Source organism: Martes martes (assembly GCF_963455335.1).
Source record: "Martes martes genome assembly, chromosome: 6".
Lineage (NCBI taxonomy): Eukaryota > Metazoa > Chordata > Mammalia > Carnivora > Mustelidae > Martes > Martes martes.
In genome coordinates, this window is record NC_137893.1 from 65,173,015 (window position 1) to 65,193,747 (window position 20,733).

General features: G+C 40.0%; 1 protein-coding gene across 1 annotated transcript in view; it reads right to left on the bottom strand.

Moving 5' to 3' along the window:
- PDE7B (phosphodiesterase 7B) overlaps positions 1-20,733 on the bottom strand; it is a gene marked incomplete at both ends in the record, with an annotated part of 142,683 nt that overhangs the window by 33,128 nt on the left and 88,822 nt on the right. The window contains 2 exons of the mRNA XM_080805902.1: positions 1,231-1,294; positions 3,228-3,379. Coding sequence (XP_080662028.1) covers positions 1,231-1,294; positions 3,228-3,379 — 216 coding nt within the window. The remainder of the gene's footprint in view (positions 1-1,230; positions 1,295-3,227; positions 3,380-20,733) is intronic.

Genomic DNA, 20,733 nt, shown 5'->3' on the forward strand with positions numbered 1-20,733 from the left:
CCCTATCCCTCCCACCCACCACCCCAGCAACCCTCAGTTTGTTTCCTCAGATTAAGAGTCTCTTATGGTTTGTCTCCCTCCCCGGTCCCATCTTGTTTCATTCCCCTGCCCCCGCCATGGCCCCTACCCTGCCTCTCAATTCCTCATATCAGAGAGATCATATGATAATTGCCTTTCTCGGTTTACTTATTTTGCTTAGGATAATACTCTCTAGTTCCATTCATGTCATTGCAAATGGCAAGATTTCTTTTGTTCTTTCTTTCGTTCGTTCTTTCTTTCTTGATGGTATCTTATATCTCTAATTAATTGAGTTAAATCTTTGACATGTGCTCATTTCATATCCCTATGAGAGTCATGATTATCCTCTTTTGAACCAATCCTTTTATTCACAGTTACTTTCATCTACTGGTACTCATTTCTCAGTTGATTTAAGCAAAGTGAAATATAAGATTGTGGGCTCTGTCGCTATATGGTCTAGTTAGCTTTCCACAGTGTAAAGCTCTGCTTCACACTCTTAGGCTGTTTCTCTCAACTGTATGTTATTTGTCAAGTAACCGAATGGTGAGAAAACCATCTGTAATGACTTAAAGTATAAGCCTGGTATGCGGTGGGGCATGTGAAGGTCAGCATCACATATGACGTCTTTCATTGGCTCCCTAAGCCTATCAGTATTTGTTTAATGGGCAGACGAATATATAACCAAATTGTATTGTTTTCTTTAAGAAAGTCTTTATAGGCACCAAGATTCTAAATGGGAAACCAGTGGCAATGTCTACTTTCCCCTTCAGCTACATCCTAAACTTTTACGTTGCGTCATCAGCCGGTGTTTTCCTTCAGTAATGCCGAGCACATCTGAACAAGACCTGCATTGGGCGAGCTTCAGCTCCCTCAAGGAAAATGCACAGACACCTGCCCTACAGGGGTCAGGCCTGGTCATATGAACTTTAGTGTTTCTAGTTTTCGCTAACAATGAAAAGCCTCCTTTTGGATGTGGCCAAAGTAGTCTGTGAGGAAAGAATCTAATGTGTGGTTTCCAAATTCCTTTGGGATCATCAAGGCCAGAAGGAAAATGGTCTTAAGGTTCTAAGGCCAAATATAGTCCCTACTTTTCATCTGAATTAATTTTCCCTTGGCCTGGCCCTTCCGGAGTGGCTGTAGACTTAAGAAAGTGGAAAAAGAAGGGAAAACGAATAACAGTGTTTGGAAATAAGATTCTTTGGGGTGACTTACCATTTGTCAAGCGATCAAATAAGAAAATGTCAAAATCCCACATTCCCACTTTGGAGAGCATATGCTGAAAAGGCAAACGAAAAACAGCAGTCAAATGAATCATACTGGAGACTCAAACATTTACTTTGAGACAGTGAGTGAAACAATTAAAAAGTTGGAAATAGTAGCACATTGCTATCTGGCTTGTGGTAAAACAAATCTTGCTCTACTAACAAGAGCGTGAAAAGAATCAGACTATCTGGTTCGGTGTCAGCGACATCCCTCACTGGCTGTGGGGGCTTGGGCAAGTTCCTTAACCTCTCTATACCCCAGTTTCCTATTTGAAAAATATAGCTGATAATATAATCTACCTCAGGATTTTTGTGACGATTAAAGAAGGCAATGTATGTGGAGTGCTTAGAATGGTGTTTGTACATAATAAGCACACATAAAATTTGATATCTGTTAAAATTGTAGTTCAGTAAAGCCTCTACATTGCAAATGACTATATACTTAAGGAGAATGTCTATAGCAAATTTCTAAAAAATGAAGTCAAAATGATTGCTGAGCACATTACTCTGCTCAATGTGGACTAAACGTGAAATGAACCACTCTAATAGATAAGAAAGTGAAGTGGGCCATGGAAAATGTTGGGTAATTTAAAGACCTACTCTCCAATGTGGGCTTATTATCCTGTTTTTCTTGTTTAAATCCCCCATGCAAAGCTATGGTTACAGATTCTATCCTCACTGTGGCTTCTGCAACTGGCCTTCCTCTCCTCTCAAAGCCACTGCTTCCAGTAAGGACCAGATCGCTCCCCTCTTCCTGCCCCTAAATGTCTTCCCTGCATCTTCAAGTAAGTCTAAGGGCCTTGTCATAGCACACAAAGACCTTCCAGCATTATCAGAAAAATGAAGGACTAATAGGTGATCTGTGAGATCTAGTGTGTGCGAACATTTTATCCAAGTCAAATACTAAAGCAGAATCAGAACTTGATCCCTGATATCCTGACTTGTGACACACAGTTCTTTCTACCTCTCAATGTCGTCTCTCTTGAGGGGTGAACCTTGGAGGGAGGGCCCCACAAGAGTGCTCTGCCGCTGATGCACTGGGAGCTCACTTAGTCTTGCTCTTTTTTCTCCAACCAACCAGCCAACCAACCAACCATCCAAACGAATAAACAAACAAACAAACATTCACTCAATCTCAGGCCTTGGGTTGTTAGGAGTGATTTTCTTCCTTTTTTAGACGTGAAGTAGTAGTTCTTCTGATATTACTTATTGCTTAGCTACTAATACTACACAGTAATAGTATGTATTTCTTAATAGTATATAGCTAGCATAATATTACATAGCATGTAAACTCTATGACACTACTTCTGATTTCTGTTTAAACTGTGGCTGTTTATCCTGAAATTTAAACTCCTTTGACAGTTTGGGCTAGAGATAATTGGAGAAATTTTTTGTTTTTTAGATTGTCACATTTTAATCTCAACCTTTGACCAATGAATTGCAAAAATAATTGTAAAATTTGTGAAAATTATTTAAATAAAATAAAAAATGTATAAAGGACGACACACCATATCAGTAGACGGAAGTGGAATTAAGAGTTGGTCATTATTGGGTTACTTTCAACATAGCTATTACAATGAGACAATTCATTGGGCTTAAAGATTGAGTTCTTCTCTCATTGGTAACTGATCAGTCCAAAATTTTACTTTACTTAGTGTTGTGCAAATATGTTTTGCCCATTTGTAGAAACGAAAGTAGCTAGCATGTGCTAGGCATGAATATCTGAAACACATAAGCATGCTTTACCTTCTGTAATCTCTGTTTCACTCCTATGAGTGGGTATTTCTATTAACTTCATTTCATATTTGAGGGAAAAGTCCAGATGTATTGACTAGCCAGAGTCACAGAGAGTCTCAGTGGTAGAAGTTGACTTCTGGTACTATCAGCTGAGGTACATGCTCTTGGCCCCTGACCTCCTGGGAGGTGACAGAGGGGAAACTAACTCACCCTTGCTTGTCCAAGGTAGTCTTCATCCAGCAGGTGGAGAGGGGCTTGTGGTATAATTCCACGAAGCAGCCTCGATGCATGGAAGTATCTTTGAAAGCTTAACAGTCTTTTCACCTTTTTCTTAGTGCCAATTTCCCCTGAGTGTGTTGTATCTGTGGAAAGTAATCAAATACAGAAGTTACGTATTTTAAAAGTCCTATTTTCTCCACTGTGTAAAAATACAATGTATTATATTTAAGATTTTATTTATTTATTTGACAGAGAGAGAGCACAAGCAGGGGAAGCAGCAGGCAGAGGGAGAGGGAGAAGCTGACTCCCCCATGAGCAGGGAGCCTGATGTAAGAATCCAATGTATTATAAAGGAGATAAACTTAAAATATGCTCTCAGTTTTCTTAGATATAGCCTATTTAACTCTGCATTTGAAGTTGTCTTAGAACAAAAATGACCTTTCTTATGTATTACCTTCATTAAAATGTCAAGATATTTCTGAATGTAATTTTAGAAGACATGAAATATATAAATTAATATCTTCATTTTCTTATTAATGGCACTGATGTGCTAAGTAAGTAGAATCTGCATACTTCTGCATGCATTTGAAAGGAACAGTTAAGCTTTTTTTCTATGATATTAAAACCAACCCTCCATAATTTAAATGAGGTTCTCATCCAACACTCTCTAAATTAAAAGGTCTGAGAATACACTAGCTTACACATGAGGAAAATGTTTCCTAATGTCCCAGGAACACCAGTGGCATGGGAATCAAGAGAGGTGACCTAGATTTTCCGGACAAGAAGCAGAGAGGGTGTCTACTTTCTAATGGAGTATATTCTTTTTTACTAGCGGCCAGGAAAGTTTGATCCTGTCAGTAGAGATATTTTAATACTCATGTCACATGTGCCTTTCAAAACTTGACTGTTGACATCATGGTGATTGTCCAGAAATAACCCAGGCACATTACTTGAAAGCCTGTCAAGGTATGTTTTACCTCAGCTAAAATTCTATGAATCACTCCAGGGCCACTTAAGTGACGTGTGCTGCCCATTTCGAATCTGGAGTCAATTGAACGGTCTACTAGGAAAATGTAGAGTCCGTATATAAAGAAATTCTGGATTCTTTCATGCTACCTTCCGTCTCCCCTTCTCCTCTAGGGAACCCAGAATCACAGCGGATAGAGAAGCAGAGGAAAGAGTGGGCAATGTGGCCCTCCCTGATGGCAGTGTCTGATGAAGATCAGTTTGTTACTTGGGCTGTATTATGCATGCAAAGGCTTAATTCAGGGCAGGCAAAACCCACTGTTCTCTGGAAATCCCACCTGACCAAAATGCTATTTTTAAAATGGATCTAGATTTCCTATGTGGAAAGAGGCAAATATACACTCAGAAAGAGCAGTGTAACCGAACCTGGGTGTTAAGCACATGGCCAAATTAAAAATGGTATATGTGGACCCAGTTCTACTAGTGAGTTCTTACTCATTTCTACCAATTTATCAAGTCAAAGTACAGGACAAAGTGGTTCATCCATTTATTTAAAACATAGAGGCCCAGTGAGATCCTTTGGTTCTAGATCCTCCGATGAGCAAAACAAAGATGCCTGTACTCACGAAGTTTACTTTCCAGCACAAAAAGACATGCAATAACCAATAAACAAAAAAATAAGTAATTTATAAAAATTGTGTTAGAAGGTGGGAAGAACAATAGGGAGTAGCCAGAAAAGCTGAAAGCGAGGGACCAGGCCTTCTGTGTTTGGATAGTCAGGATGGGCCTTTGTAGAGGGTACAGTCTAATCAAATGAAGGAGATGAGGAAGCTAGCCAAATAATGATCTGGGGAAATACCTTCCTCACAGAGGGACCAGCTTGAATGTCCCTAAAGTGGGAGCCTCCTGGCATGCTGGCATGTGGGAGGAGTGGCAGGAATTCCACGTGGATAGGAAGGAGAGGAAGGTAGAGGAGTGAGAGGTGAGGTCTCAGAGCAAAGGTGGGCATGAGAATTAATAGGGTCCTGTAGCTCATTCTAACAGTTTGAGCTCTACTCTGAATGAAATGAGGAGCCAATGCAAAGGTTTGTTTGTTTGTTTAAGATTTTATTTATTTTTTTGAGAGTGGGACAGAGAGAGAGAGCATGAGTGGAGGGAGGGGGAGGGGCACAGGGAGAGGGACAAGCAGACTCCCTGCTGAGCAGGGACTCCCCTCTCCCCGCAATGCAGGGCTCGATCCCAGGACCCTGAGATCATGACCTGAATCTAAGTCAGATGCTTAACTGGCTGAGCCACCCAGGCGTCGTCCTGCCACTGCAAAATTTTGAGAGAAGAGTGATATGATCACACATTTAAAAAGGGTCATCCTGTGTGGCGAGAAGATTGTAAAAGAAAGCTATGATGTAGTGAGACCAGCTATGAGGCCCTTGAAATAATCCAGGCAAGAGATGATAGCTGCTCAGACTGTGGTGGGAGGAGTGGAGGGACCAGAAGTGGAGTCAGGGATCTGGAGATTCCAAACTTTGGGTACCTCCAAGTTTTTGCCCTAAATAACAAGGAGAATGCAGCTGCCATCATCACCTGAGATGGGAAAGCCGCAGGTGGGCCAGGTGTGGGATGGATTTCGGTTTTGCATATGTTGGATTTTGATGTCCATTGGAAGTTCAGGCAGAGATGTCAGATAGAAATAAGTGGATTTAAAACCCGGGAGAAGACTGGGCTAGAGTTACAAATCTGGGAGTTGTCAGATGGGATTATCTAGGGAGTAAGGGTATATACAGATAAGGAAAGCATCAGAGTCTGAGTTCTGCAGTATTTAAACTTTGAAATGGTATAGAGAAGAGCAGAGAAAACCAAAGGAGACTAAGGAGTATCCAGTGGGGATAGGGAAAACCCAGCATTTCCCAGAAGCCTAGTGAAGACAATATTGCAAGGAGGAAGGTGAGATCCTCAGTATTGAAAGCTGTTAATAGATCAAAACAACAAAGACTGAAAATTGACCACGGGAATAAGAATTTGTCAAAATTCACTGAACTATGCACTTAATAGAGCACATTTTATTCTGTGCTAGAAGCAACAACACCTCAGTCACACAACAAGCACCCAGATTTTGTTTTAAAACACAATTTCTCACTAAAAGAAACCAGACCACCTCAGTGAAATGGCCAAGTCTAGGACTGGGGCAGGCAAAGTACAAGAAGAAATGCAACCTCTTGGCCTTCTGGAAGGTAGGGGAGAGCTCGAGAAATGATGGGAACAGTACAAAAGACAGAGGAGATGACTTGCAGGGGATCCCTCTGCGCAAATATGGGAAACTTTGAGCATCAACATGAATAATGGAAGAGCTGATTATAAACCATGGACTGAAAGAAGAATCCATTAGTCCACACTGATGGTAAGTAAGCAAGTTAGTAAATAAATGAGAAGGGGAAGCGCTCCCTTGCAGAGTCTACCCATAATGCAGAGGAACTAATAGAGTTAGAAAATTACCATTTTATGCTATTTTTTTTTTTTTTTTTAAGAGAGAGAGAGAGAGAGAGAGGCGGAGAGGGCAGAAGGAGAGGAAGAGAGAGAACCCTATGCAGGCTCCGTGCCCAGCAAGGAACTTGACGTGGCGCTCAGTATCACCACCCTGAGATCATGACCTGAGCTGAAATCAAGAGTCAGATGCTCAATTGACTGAGCCCCCCAGGCGCCCCAGCATTTTGCAACTTTTATGGTGATAACTGCTTCGGGCCCAAATCATCGATGGGCGCTGAAATTACTCAGTGAAAGTTTAAAAAGCGACAGGATAATTTATAATATCAAAGTATCTCCCCACAGAGTTTCTAATTGGAAAGGAAGAACTGTGTAGTTTTTTAGTGGACAAATGTAGAGGGGGCAGCGTCTTCACTAAGTAACCAAAGTTCACCTCCCCAGTAACGGGAGAAGTTGCTATTACAGGCTTCCGATGTAATAACACAGAGGGCACAACATGGCCAATGTTGTGTTCTTGCTCCAACCCCCAGAAAGAGGGAACATCATGAGTACCTATGTTGAAAGATACTCTACAAAATAATTAACCTGCATTCTTAAAAAATATCGATGTCCTAAAAGACAAAGATAGTCTCTGGTATTGTTTCAGAATAATGGATACCAGATAGAGTGCCCTAAATGCATTCACATGACTCTGAATGGGATCCTGGATCAGGAGAAAATTTCCAAAAATGGCTTATTTAGGATAATTTGTGAAATTTGGATATGGACATATATATATTGAGATACTCAAATTCTGTCTATACATTTCTTGAACGTGCTGATGGAACTGTGGTTTGCAAAAGAAGGCTCCTGTTCTTAGAAAATACGTGCTGGGGGATGCCTGTGTGGCTCAGTCAGTTAAGCGGTGGCCTCTTGGTTTCAGCTCAGGTCATCATCTCAGGGTCCTGAGATTGAGCCCTGAGTTGGGCTCTGGGCTGGGCCTGGAGCTTACTTGGGATTCTCTCTCTCCTTCTGCCCCTCCCCACCCTTCTCTCTCTCTCTCTCTCTCTCTAAAAAAATAAGTAAATAAATAGATAATTTAAAAATAAATTTAAAAAAAGGAAAATACATGCTGAGGTATTTAGGGATAAATGGGCATGATGTATACAATGAATTCCCAAGAGATTACAAAAAATATATATAGCAACGACAAACAGGGCCAAATAATAATTGGTTCCTCTGGGTAAAGTGTATATGAATGTTCTATACTTGAAAACTTTCTGTAAATTTGAAGGTATTTTATAATAAAGAGTTTGAGAGGGAATGAGAAGAGAAATGTCAGGCAATAGTATCAAGTATAGACAACCCAAGGAAGTAAACAAGGTAAGCCTGAATGATGGAAATATGCCACAAACATAGCAAATTCAAATTATGGATTATAGTTGATCCTTGAATAATGTGGGGGCTGGGGGTGCACATCCACTGGGAAGTTGAAAATCTGTGTATAACTCTGGGCATGTCAAAAGTTTATGTGAGAATAACCCACAGTTGAATAGAAGCCTTATTTGTAACAGTCAATTGACACATATTTTTAATGTTATTTGTATTACATATTGCATTCTTATAATAAAGTGAACTAGAGAAAAGAAAATGATAATGAGAAAGTCTTAAGGAAGAGACAATACATTTACAGTACTATACTGTATTGGTGAGAAAAATCTGCACGTTAGTAGGCCCATGCGGTTCAAACTTGTGTTGTTCAAATATCAACTGTATTCCTTTGTAAACTTCCATTTAGATTTCCAAGTGGTGTAATACCTCAAATGGATTCATAGGTAAGAAAATGACAAGTTACATACAATAAATATAGATGATAGGAAATAATGGTTTCATTCATTAAAGTTATCAGATTACCTAAAATATTGCTAATCTAATGATGCTTTGAGCTGGAGGTATTTTGTATTTTGTTGTTGTTATTGTGGTTTTCTTTCATTTTTCTGTTTTTGCTTTTTTGGTTTGTTTTTGATAAACAGAGTTGGTGGGGGCAGAGGGAGAGGGAGAGAGAGAATTTTTTTTTTTTTTAATTTATTTGTTTATTTGAGAGAGACAGAGAGAGGCCAGAGGGAGAGTGAGAGGGAGAAGCAGACTCCCAACTGAGCAGGGAGTTGATCCCAGGACCTAAGATCATGACATGAGCCAAAGGCAGATGCCCAATCAACTGAGCCACCCAGGCACCCCAAGAGAGAGAATCTTAAGCAGGCTCCACACACAGAGCAGAGGCCAACAGTGTGGGGGGCTGGGGCTTGATCTCATGCTCTGAGATCATGACCTAAACTGAAACCAAAAGTAGGAAGCTTGAATGACTAAGCCATCTAGGCACCCCTGGAGATATTAAATTTTAATTTAAATCCATTTCACCCTTAAACCAAAGAAGAAAACAGCAAGATTCCCTTCTTCCCACCTTTCTTCACCCTGTGGTCAAACAGGTAACAATGAACCAACATGCCAGAATATAGATCTCCTTTGATCTTTATTTAAATTTTTGATATTTTTGGCCTTCATTTTTATTGAAGAAATATTACTTTAAAATGCGATATACCTTGATCACTGAGTTATTTGGCGCTGTCACAGATCTGGAGTATGAAATAAGTAACTCATTGCACTAGTTCCCACCCTGTCTTGCATCTTTGGTGCACAAGCTCAGATAATGTCAAACACATTCAATAGTAAAATAAATCTAGATAATAAAACCTTCTCATGGCTCATTTTTTATGGTAGTCTGTAGTTAAAAAAAGGTAGCATATAATATTATTCATGGTGAGGATTTTTCCAAGTTTTTGAACAAATTGGTTATTATGAGGTATATTCTTTATTTATGCAATTTCAACCTTACTGCAATGGACAAGCAGATATCTACCAAGCAGGTGGCCAGTATTTTCTAAATACCGAGGCAAGCCATGACTATGCCATTTAGCACTTCTATCTGGGTTATTCTTTAATTGACAAGGAAATATTTCAGAATTGTTGGATAGCCATTTATGGAAACAATAGGGTTTAATTTTCTTATTTGAAGACACACATAAAGCTAAATGAGAAAAGGTTCAAGCTAGCCTCTAAACAGGAAGAATATTCAATAGTGCAAGAAAAATGAATTTATTTAAAACAATATTAATAACTCATTTATCCACTGTCATTTAGGGAGCACTTGGTGCTATGTGAGATAATGACAAACTAGGATATAAATTGAAGGTACAGTTGGGAGGAAAAAAATCCATATAAGGAACAATTCATGAATAAGCATACAGCATGCTAATCCAGGCACTGATTATGAGTGTTGACATATGTTATACAATTATTGAATAGGATTGGTTACATGTGTTTCCAAAAGGGCTCTCAGTGAGTAACCAGTGTATTTACTTTGATAGTTAGGGGCATAGTGATACGTGTATCTGGATAGAAATTTAAATGAGTAGCTAAGCTACATTACAGATCAGCTAAATTCAGCTTGTGAAAATTTATAGAGAGTTTCATTAACGTACCTAATAATGCAATGCCACTTATTTAATATCTTTACATAGTTAAAAAGTCATTATTCAAAGGCATTCACACTTATCCTAATGGTAATTTTCGCTTGGATTTTGTTGTTTATGGGCTTTCAGTCCCCAAATTTTCATTTGCAACAGTTATAAAATGGCATTCCAGAATAGTTTCATTGCCTAATCTATGCGTGCATTGACCCAGACTGTGAAATTAATTTTCTGCTCGCTTGTTGTTTTATAAATTTCACAAATATGTACATATTAACACATTTCTGCACTATTTAGACACAAATTTAGGGTTATGAAGTTTATTTTGGCACTGCTAATATGGTCGTTCTTAAATTTCACAAGTTGGGGTTGGCTTAAATACCAAGAACGTTAATAAAAACTATTTTCATTTTGAGTACCTTCTTTATGGCATATTCTCTTTATAGGGGCTGATACATTTTGGTAGGAGGAGAAACCTTGAACCCAGAATAAATATCTAGAAAAAAAAAATCTATAAGCACACCTACTACGTTGAGACTATTTCTGTCATCAACTCTATACCTGGTTCTTTCAGCAAGGTCTGTAGTAACTGTTCCTGAGTTTGGATAGCTGGTAGTTGGTGCAGAAGTAGGGCAGGTGATACTGAGAACAAAGAATGCCTTTGTATTTAATTGAGCAGAACTCGCCTCAAGCAAACATGGAGACCCAACTCTATAAACCTAATATCAATACTTCCCAGAGCATTAATCCACCTGAATCATTTTTTTTAATTTAAAAAAGATTTTATTTATTTATTTAAAAGAGAAAGAAAGACAGAGAGAGCACCACCTGGGGGAAAGGGACAAACAGACTCCCCGCTGAGCAGGGAGCCTGCTGCGGGAGCTTTCGATCCCAGGACCCCAGGATCATAAGATCATGACCTAAGCCAAAGGCAGACACTTAAATGACTGAGCCATCCAGGCACCCCAGTCCATCTGAATCTTTTAAATAGTGTGTTACTAATCCATGCCCTACTCTGATAATTATTGTACTCATACTTATTACAATACCTATACTATATAATAATTATAATGAAATTCTTTGCAGGGTTAGTGCTATTCATTTGCTTTGTTGATTCTTCTATTATAGGATTTTTAACATGTCTTGTACTATAGAGTTATTGGCATAAATAACTTCCTACCCTCCAAGGTCAGAAACCATCTCATCAAACTTTGTAATTGTAGGGGAAGCCATAACAGCTTTTTAAATTTTGTTTTGTTTTGGTCATGCAAGTGCCTGACTTAACCTTTGCTTGCTGGGTCCGGCATCCACTTCAAAGGGGCATCCACTTCAAAGAAGGCTATTCCAAATAAACACATTGCCAGCCTCAAGACCAAATAAAGAGCCAGGTCACCTCCCTCCCACTGAGGCTCCTTTGTTTTAGAGGTCTTGGTTGATTTCGATAACTAGCCCTGTGGGCCATTTGTTTTTTCTCTTCTTGTGCTTTAAATTCCCACTCTTATGTTTTAAATTCACCAATAAAGAGTGAGTCTGCAAAACCCTAGGTCCCCACCCCCCCACCCCAATAAAAGAGCCCTGGCCTCGCTCGCACTCTCTCTTCCTTTCTACCCATGACTTGGCTGTGTGGCCCCAGTTGTGCCGTGCAATTTCCAGGTCCCGTAAGTAATAAACCTTTATTTTTTCAAAGTTTCTTGGTGGTTATGGCTGGAGGGTGTCTTGCAATCATAATAAGAAGCACGAGTGTTGGTCCAGCTGTGACACTGGTTATTGAAAGGCTGAGACCGGCACACAGCAGTAATCCCTTGTATTGGTGCATAATGCTGCCCATAATGGAAACTCTATGCAAAATTTGTGGATTTAATTTGAATAAATTATCTCTGCTTGCAGAAATATCATCATCAAATGCCATTTTAAAATAATAAGTCGATTTATAAAGTGCAAGATGCTACAATTTATGTTAGTTTTGAAATCATTTTCTCAAACCCTCCAGTGGAATTCCAAGGCCCAGATCTTTCTGCCACCACTCCTTGCTGTGAGGACTCCCACTCTAACACCCAGCTGTGCCCTGGATGATTGCAAATTCACTCTTATTTACACGTCTGATGCTCTAATTAGGTGTCAGGTCTTGGAGGCCAGATTCCTGCTAGTTTTCTTTGAATTTCCACACTATCCTGCAAGTCACTGATGGTAAATGAATGACGATGAAGCACTTAAAAACTTTCTTGTGTCTGGGCTCCAGTTCCAAGTTCAAGAAGTGTTGGAGAAATCAGGCTGAAATTCTAGTTTTAAAGTGTAGCTCTTAAAAAGATGAAAAGAATTGAATTCATTTGATTGTAGGTGTCCTGTGCGCAAATGGCAGATTTACAGCACAGCTCTTTCTCCCTTCTGACAAATTCAACTAATTCAGGATTCAGGGTCCCTGCAAAGTTAGAAACAGGGAGGTTGTCCAGGATGGCATTTTTCTTGAAAAAAAAATACAGGATTTTAAGAGTGAAACAATTTATTCTAAGATGCAGTTCCCTGTAGATATAATTTTCAGTAGACCATTTTAAAAGGTGAAAAAAATTAAAGATGTTGCCTATAAAGAATAATCTTGGTGGATTTCTCAACTATACACTGCAGACTTGTAGTCTTGATGAGGTGCTAAAGATACCAGGCTCTGCATAAGGCTAGTGTTCCTTTCAACGTATTAAAGACTTCGATTCATTTTCATGTGCTTTTAGCAAATTTCATAATTTAGACTTGGCTGTAATGACTTCAGCACTCAAATTCCACCTTTCAGAGTTTAGCATCTCTAGGCATTAAGGTCTGCATTTATTCATAAAAAGAATCAGCTGCCAAAAAGCCTTGTAAAATACATTACTATTTCTATCCCAGTCTTTCAAACATCGTCCGTGGTCATAAATGGCCATAGTTGTTTATTTCTTCCTGTATATATTCCCAGCACTCAGAGAATGGTGGGTAGGAGCTGATGACAACCCGGGAAGTTATCTGGCTCGTAACCATCACATGTGGAGACAGTGCTTACATGGAGGGACGTATTTTTAAGACATGGTCATTACAAATGACCTTTGAAATCCTGAGCAGTGGGACTGAGATAAAATACAAATTAAATTCCTTAACATCTAGGGCCTTTTCTAGGCTTAGTCTTGAGTCGGAAAGTAAGAAAATCGGTTGTGATACCAAAAAGCTAATAAACAAAAATACATATAATATAACATCAACAACAACAATAACAAAACACTGGGAGAAAAAAAAAAAAAAGAAAGAAAGAGAGGGAAAGAAAAGAAACTCGAAGTACACCATCACCTTAAAGTGGAACTTGAAGTTGGGAAATCAGTTTGAGTTAAAAGCAGTGTGGAGGTTATTTTAAGTTCTCTAAAATCAGGTGTTGAATAGAGGTGTATCAAAGCCCCGTGTTATTAGCTGTTCTGTGTACGACAGATACTCACGACTGCTTGATGGCTGTCACTAGAAGAAGAGATTTGCTTCAACACTGCCATGGAGTGGGAGGAGGAGGCGGAAGAGCAAAGTCTTCTTCAAGACAGGGTAAATTGTTTCTCTAGTTCTACTTTTTAACGCGTTTATTTTTTCAATTGCCAGATTTCTCTTTGACGTTCTTGACAGTGAGGAGGACACACCAGCGTGCCTAATAGGAGTGACAGAATAGAATGAACCCCTTCCCCACTTCCCTACACCTGCTGCCTCAGGGTTAGAAAATGTGGTCAGAAAGTATTCATGAGGGTCAAATGCTTGTCCTCAGCCACACAACACTCTGGCGTTTGGCAAAATGTGCTGTTTTGAGCCTGTTGCTTTGCCTACTCTAGAATCCATCCCAACCCAAGGGCTGTGACTGTAACTTCCAGGGTTCAGGGATGGTTGGAGAACTACTATTTCCTTTTTTTTAAGGAGGGGAAAAGGCCTTAAAAATAAGCTTAAGACTTTTTTGGGCAACAGAGAGGTTTTCCAAAATCCCAGTTTGAATGAAATTTAAATGAATTAGTAAGAAGCCGATCAAATTTCCTCAGTTCTAAAGAAGAAGTACGCGCCAGGCACAATGCGGTTTTATTGAACCCTCCGCTTGTGGGAGTTTGAAATGTTTAGCAAATCCTGAGTTTTGAGGGCAATGGTTTGTGGGGAGCAAATTGAGGTGACCAAACTACAGTTGGTTCTAAGTCTCCAGAGGGTAAAAATGGCTGCATTAACCCCCTAGGTCTCAGCATGTATTTAAAGTAAGTGTGGTCTTTCGTCTGGAGAGATGTGTTTGAACTGTTCCATTTCACTACAAAAATTCCAGAATTGTGTTGGAATGTGCATCTGCTCCTCTGCTTTCCCACTGTCTGCGAGTTCTTTGCTCTCCTGCCCCAGGAAAACTGGACAAACCCTCTGATCACCTCCCGTTGTCCCTTCCCATCTATCTCACCTACCACGGGCAGATTTATGTCTTCAGCCCAACCCCAACCATGTCAACCCTGTGCTCCGAATTCTCCAATGGCTCCCCAGTGTCTACTTTGTTAAGTTCGTATTATTTATTCTGGTATTCGTGGCTCTCTAAATGTGATGCCAACTTCTTTTTCCATTTTTATTTCCTACTAGTTCCCTTGCAGATAAATAGGTCTCTGTTCTTGCTGTTCCCCTCATCCCCAACCAGGTCCCCTCTGGTTTTCTACTTCTGTACCAGTTCTACACTGCCTGTGTATAGAGTACAATCTTCACCCGTTGAAATGCCACCCACCCTTCAGCAGTCCACATCAGGTATTTTCTCCTCACCCTCCAGTCACGTGCCTTCAGATCTTTCTGGAAGTCCTCCTAATGCACTGGAGTTGGGATGGTAGTAACAGGCATTCCTAGCTCTCTAGGCAACGGATGCCGTGTAGGCTACTGGAAGGTCTGTGAGGGTATGGTTATGTCTTATGGAGCGTGGGGCCTGGCTAAGGTGGTGCTTGTTGAATGAAGGAGTGAAGGCAGGAGGTGATTCTTGATTGAGGTATAAGATTTTTATTTTTCTTGTCTTACAGAAGCACATAACCATGCTCCCAGTGGGCACCACCATGGGATTATAGAACTGAATGAATTATCCTGAACAGGAGAGATTCATTCTTCGAACACAACAGATAACAGGGCTAATGCCCTGTGTAGAGGAACTTGAACTTCTGGTTCTTTTCTGAATTTGTTGGATTTTCTGCAATGATTACAAGTGCATCTTGAGAAGGGTGGGAGATTAGTACTCAGTTTATCCATTGGTAGAGGCCCAGATAGGAACATATATCTTGAAAAATGACCAGCAAATGATCCTCTATATTTTGTTCTTTGAAAAGTAAGTGCATTTTAAGTGAATTCCTTTTCCTTCATATGTTAAAAAGGTTACTAGAATTATATTTCCTCTGAGTGAATTCTTTGATTTAATGGACTGAATCAAGTGGGCATTAGAAGTGGTTGGAGTATACTCTTTAAATGCAAATATCCATCGTAGTTCAGTAGGGAACTCGAACTATTTATCTGTTCATTGAGATTTGTCTCTTACAGTCCATGGCTCTCTACAGCTTAAAGTGGCCCCTTAGGTGTAATCACATCTCTGACTCTTGGTGGAACAAGCTCTTAAGGAACAAGCTTCCATGAAGACTTATGCCATTAATTCAGGCCATGGAAAGCTTTTCTTAACATGGGGAAGGAAGAATTGCTTTAGATGATCATTGCAGTGTCCATCTGCATGGGTACCTGAACTGTTTCCAAAGATATAACTGATGTCCTTCATCTAGAACAAATGCAACTGGCCTCCTATCCCACTTATACTATCCACAGCAAAGACAGGGCTTGGGGCTAGGAGTGATGGTACTAGGAAATACTGAGCATCTACTAGATAGTGGACATTTTTCACTCCATTCATTTTCGAAAAAGTGGATATTATGAAGTTGATAGTGATAGATATATTTTACAGATGAAGCCATGGATTTGGCAAGGTTTAGTAATGTTTCCAAAGTCACACAACTGATAAGCAACAGAAGAGGACTGAGATCCAGGTCTCTCTGACCTTGAAAATGACACTCTAGGGTTCCTTATATTCTACTCTTTACAGGAATGGACGAAGAGTAGGTGAGATATGAGAGGCCAGCATAGGACCCTATATCCCTGGGATACAGTCAGGGATTGATACCCAGATTCCTTTCCTTTAAAAAAGTATAGTTAGTAAAATAAAAACAATTAAAGGAAATATCAATATAACCCATAAACTTAAGTGTTTTAAAAATGGATGAAGACTTAAAAGTTGAAGATTAGAATCTATATCACTGAACAGGAAATGTCACAGTGAGAAATACTGAAAGGAAACTTGTAATGACAGAACATATGAGACAGCTTCCTAGTAGACTTTGGAAGTGATTCTACACATGTAACTTTCCTGTATCTCTCACTATACATACAAATGGCATATTAGGAGGTGAATATAAATCACTGGTGAGCTTTAAAATTGAAAACACATGTATGACTGACACTGACTTAATGTGATTTGATTATTATGTTATTACGCAAAGAAATTTGTAGGCCTTGGTTAGTCCCTCAAGCTGTGGAAAAGACAAACATTTTTGTTGTGGACATAGAGCAGAGCTGCAGTTTCTGGGGAAGGGAAAGAGTGGGAGGCTCTCGGGCAAACAGGCTGCTCAAAATAAAATCGTGACAGGATGCACACAGGCCTCTGGTTTAACCATTTCATAGTCAAGACTTCAAGTCACCTAAAGTTTCACCTGAAGGGTATCTGCAGACTGAGACCTGGTCTGAGGACATGATCTTCCCTGTTTCACTTAATCCCCCACCCCCAGCATTGTCTTCTCCTCCTCTTTCCTTCCCTCCAGAAAACACATATGGCTTTCATGTGTTTTCTAAACATTTTTATTTACCTTTATAATGTGAAATAATATTCTACTCAGAAACAGATATTAAATAAACACATGGCATTCTTTGGGAGCTCTCAAGGAATGAAATGGAAGCCTTTAATCATGAGTTGGCTATTTGTTCTTTCCGAGTCTCAGTGCATAGATTTAAGCAGTGTGGTAAACACTGGTTAGGTTCCACCTACAAATATTTACTGAACACTGACTCGGTGCTAGGTCCTTGAATATACAGCATTTTCCGGACAGAGTTTCTTATGTCAAATACCCAGAGGAAGGTGGTGGGATGGACCCTTGTCGTCTTCACTGCTTTCATTTCTACTTCAGCTGTGATGGGCAAGGGATATTTTAGTATGAAAATGCCTAGAAATTATTGATGAAGTGGAAAATATGAGCAAGGGGAAAATTTTATGTGTAGTGGGTTTCCCTCTCAAGAATGTGATGATTCACTTTGCCCCTTGCCCTTGGTGAAGTCAAACATCCCAAAGGGGTAGAGGCAAGATGGCCCCTGGCATGTATGGAGGAGACATGGTGGGGTAGAGAGGCTCAGAGGATGGGACAGGAGAAAAGGAATGAAGAAGAAGGATCAAAAAGAGAAGGGGCATACAAGTACCCACTGGAGGTGGACTCTGTACCATGAAAGCCAGTCTGAGACAAAATGTGAGGAGGTTTTTATACTACCCTTTGAATCCCACATGGGTTTGAGATTTGCTGTCACTGAGGTTGTGTTCTTTTTGGTAATGGCCAGGGTCCTTAATGGCCTTCCAGATGAGGTGAATGGTCAGCCAGAAATACATTCCTATTCTTAGGACTATAGAGACCAGAGAGCTCTAAAAACTCTATTATAAGCTCTAAAAGCTTATAATAGCCTGTATTGGAAAAAAATAATCAGTACACACAAAACCCTACTAAACCTGCAGACCATCCTGTTCAAGTAAGAGTTGTGGGGAGGAAATGGCGGGGAGTGAAGGTGGGGTGACATTGAAATGCACCAAGAAGCAAATGAAGTATTTGTACTGTTTCTTTTGCCCTAGATCATTAGCACTGGATTCTTCCGAATGAAGAGTTTAATTGCTGTGTCTGAAGGAGGGGCATTGGAGGAAGAGGTGGTAGACACTTGGCAATTATAGGACTTGTGAAATAACCAAAGAGAATTGTCCTCCATTCCTTCCCTTCCCTCCCCTCCTCTCCCCCTTCCCGCCCTCCCTTCCTTTCTCATTATTCTCTCCTTCCTTCCTTTCCTTCTCCAAACATTAACTAGACATTTACTTTGGTCCAGATGCTGGGCAGTGCTGGTGGTGAAAGATGATGCAGAAACACCTTCTTCCCCCAGAGATTCCCCTGTCAAAGGGAGGGCTTATTCCTATTCCTCCATGGCAGTAACAGTTGAAAACAGTGATCCTGGGTGTGTATGGCAGGGTAGGGGTAGGTGGGAGTTGGGGGTGGGGTGGGTATCTGCACTCTCTTGGGCCCTCCAACGGCCCTTCTAGTAGAACAGGTAGTGCAGCTGGATAACTGAGCAACTGGAAAGATCCCTTGGCCTAGAGTCAAGACCACCTTGTTCAAGTTTTGGTTCTTCCATTCATCAGTCCTGGGGAAAAGAGCTGAAATTTACCTATACTGTGTATGCTCAATAAAGATTGGTTGAATGTGTAAAGACAGCCCCAGTCAGAAGGCAAATATCATCTGGAATGAGTTAGCTTAGCCAATCAATGACTACCTTAGCTTGAATTAGTTTGCAATTAGGTACACAATATCAGATAGATAGATTCTGATGCAAGAAGGCAGAAAGGACATTCCAAAGCTTGGGGCTTTATCTCGGACAGGAAGTCATGGGAAAGGATCTGCTGGAAGGTGGGGTGGAGAGGCAGAGAGAGGAGAAAGAAGGTAGTTGGGTGGAAAGTCTTGCCTGTTTTTCCCAGTGGTTGCAGATGTCCTGTGCTGGGTTTCCATAGCTACTGCCCACCCCCCCCCCCCATTTATATTCAGCAAAACAGTTATTCATGAATTGTCTTGTTTACTTCTCAGCCACTAAACTGTTAGTTCCTTGAGGACAGGGGCCATGTCTTATTTACCTTTTAATCCTTAGCATTTAGCAAAATGGGATGAGTGAAAGAAGGTATAAAAGCCGAAGAAAAACTTCATTGACTTAGTAATTTTGCCCAGGGGTCCCAGTACTCTGAACAAAATAGCTTGAGCTAATAATACCTATCATTGTTCCAGGTTTATAAGCAGAGAAACAGAGTAACAAAAGGTTAAGGAACTTGGTAGAAAAAACTTCAAAAGTAGAACAGGCATCAAAAGAGTTCCCACGCCTCTCATTAACTGATATTGTTTCTTTGTCGCACACAATAGAATTAATTTAAAAAAATCAGGTTCTATCTTGAGCTGAGGCAAGTGTTTTAAACTTTCCATCTTTGCAAATAAAGCTCTGTTAGTTATTTTCAATGATCAGCTTTCTGATAAGAATTGAGGGGATGAATATAAAGTCATCACTTTGGTAACTTGTATAGGGCATATTTGAAACAAACATACATGCTGAGCCAGCTTTCTGAATGAATGGGAATCAGTGTTTTTCTCGAATTGCCAGGCCCTACCTCTCGGTAAAAAGCAAAATCTGCCCAGCTTCTGCAGTGTCCTACAGAACGTTCCTCTCAGTAAAGACGAGTCACGGTCTGCCCTCTTGGTGACCTGGTTGGGTTGACAGATTTCACACTGTTTAAGAATGGAGTGAGGAGTGTGCTGTTTGGAGGCTCTCCAGAACTATTCTTCAAAGTGTCAGAAAAATCACAACAGGGTGTAAAGTTCAGAAGTTCAGTTAAGTTTAAGGTCTTTCACCCCGGAAAGTTTTCGTTAATTTTTTTTCTCTTTCTTGTACCACCCCCCCCCCCCCCGGCAATGAATGCTGCAGTTGCAAATTTCCTAGCATGACTTGGTCAAAACCCACTCAAAATTATGCCAAGAATCTGCTTTGAAAGTTATACTGTCAAAATTTGCAGCCCTGGGAGGCTTAGATAATTCAAGAAGTATCTGATTTTCAGTAACCAGATTGCTAGTTATATTGAATTTCAGATTCTTTCAGGATCCCCAACTCTGAAATATTTTTCCTTGAAAGAAACCAAAGTTTCTGAAATTTGCTTTAAGAATACTTACTCTTTGGAAGTGATACCCATTGTGTGAGGCATGTAGTGAAGTCTTTAACAAGAATGTAACAAATATGTTTCTAAAAAGAAAAGAAATATTTCTTCTTTATCAACTTTAAGTCAAGCAGAAATTTTACTGTTAAGCCATAAAACAATAAAACTTCTGTAATAATAATAACATGGAATATTATAATAATAGCTTTAGAAGTCCTAGAGCTAATCTTTTAAGATACTTTAGAACCAAAAGCCATCATCGATAAATAAAAAAACCCAAAGTGGATTAATAAATTACACCTTAGTAATGAAGGGCTTAAGAAACAACCCCAATAGGGCCATTGGATTTATGAGATCAGTGTGGGAGGCATTTGGGAAGTGTCTGGGGGCATTTTTGGTTGTCGTAATGATGGAAAGGGCCCAACTGGAGAGTAAAAGGGAGCCAACAAAGCTAGATGGCCTGAAGTGTGGGACAGCTCCACACATCCAAAGATTGTCCTGTATCTCATTCAGCTTTTTTCGGCCG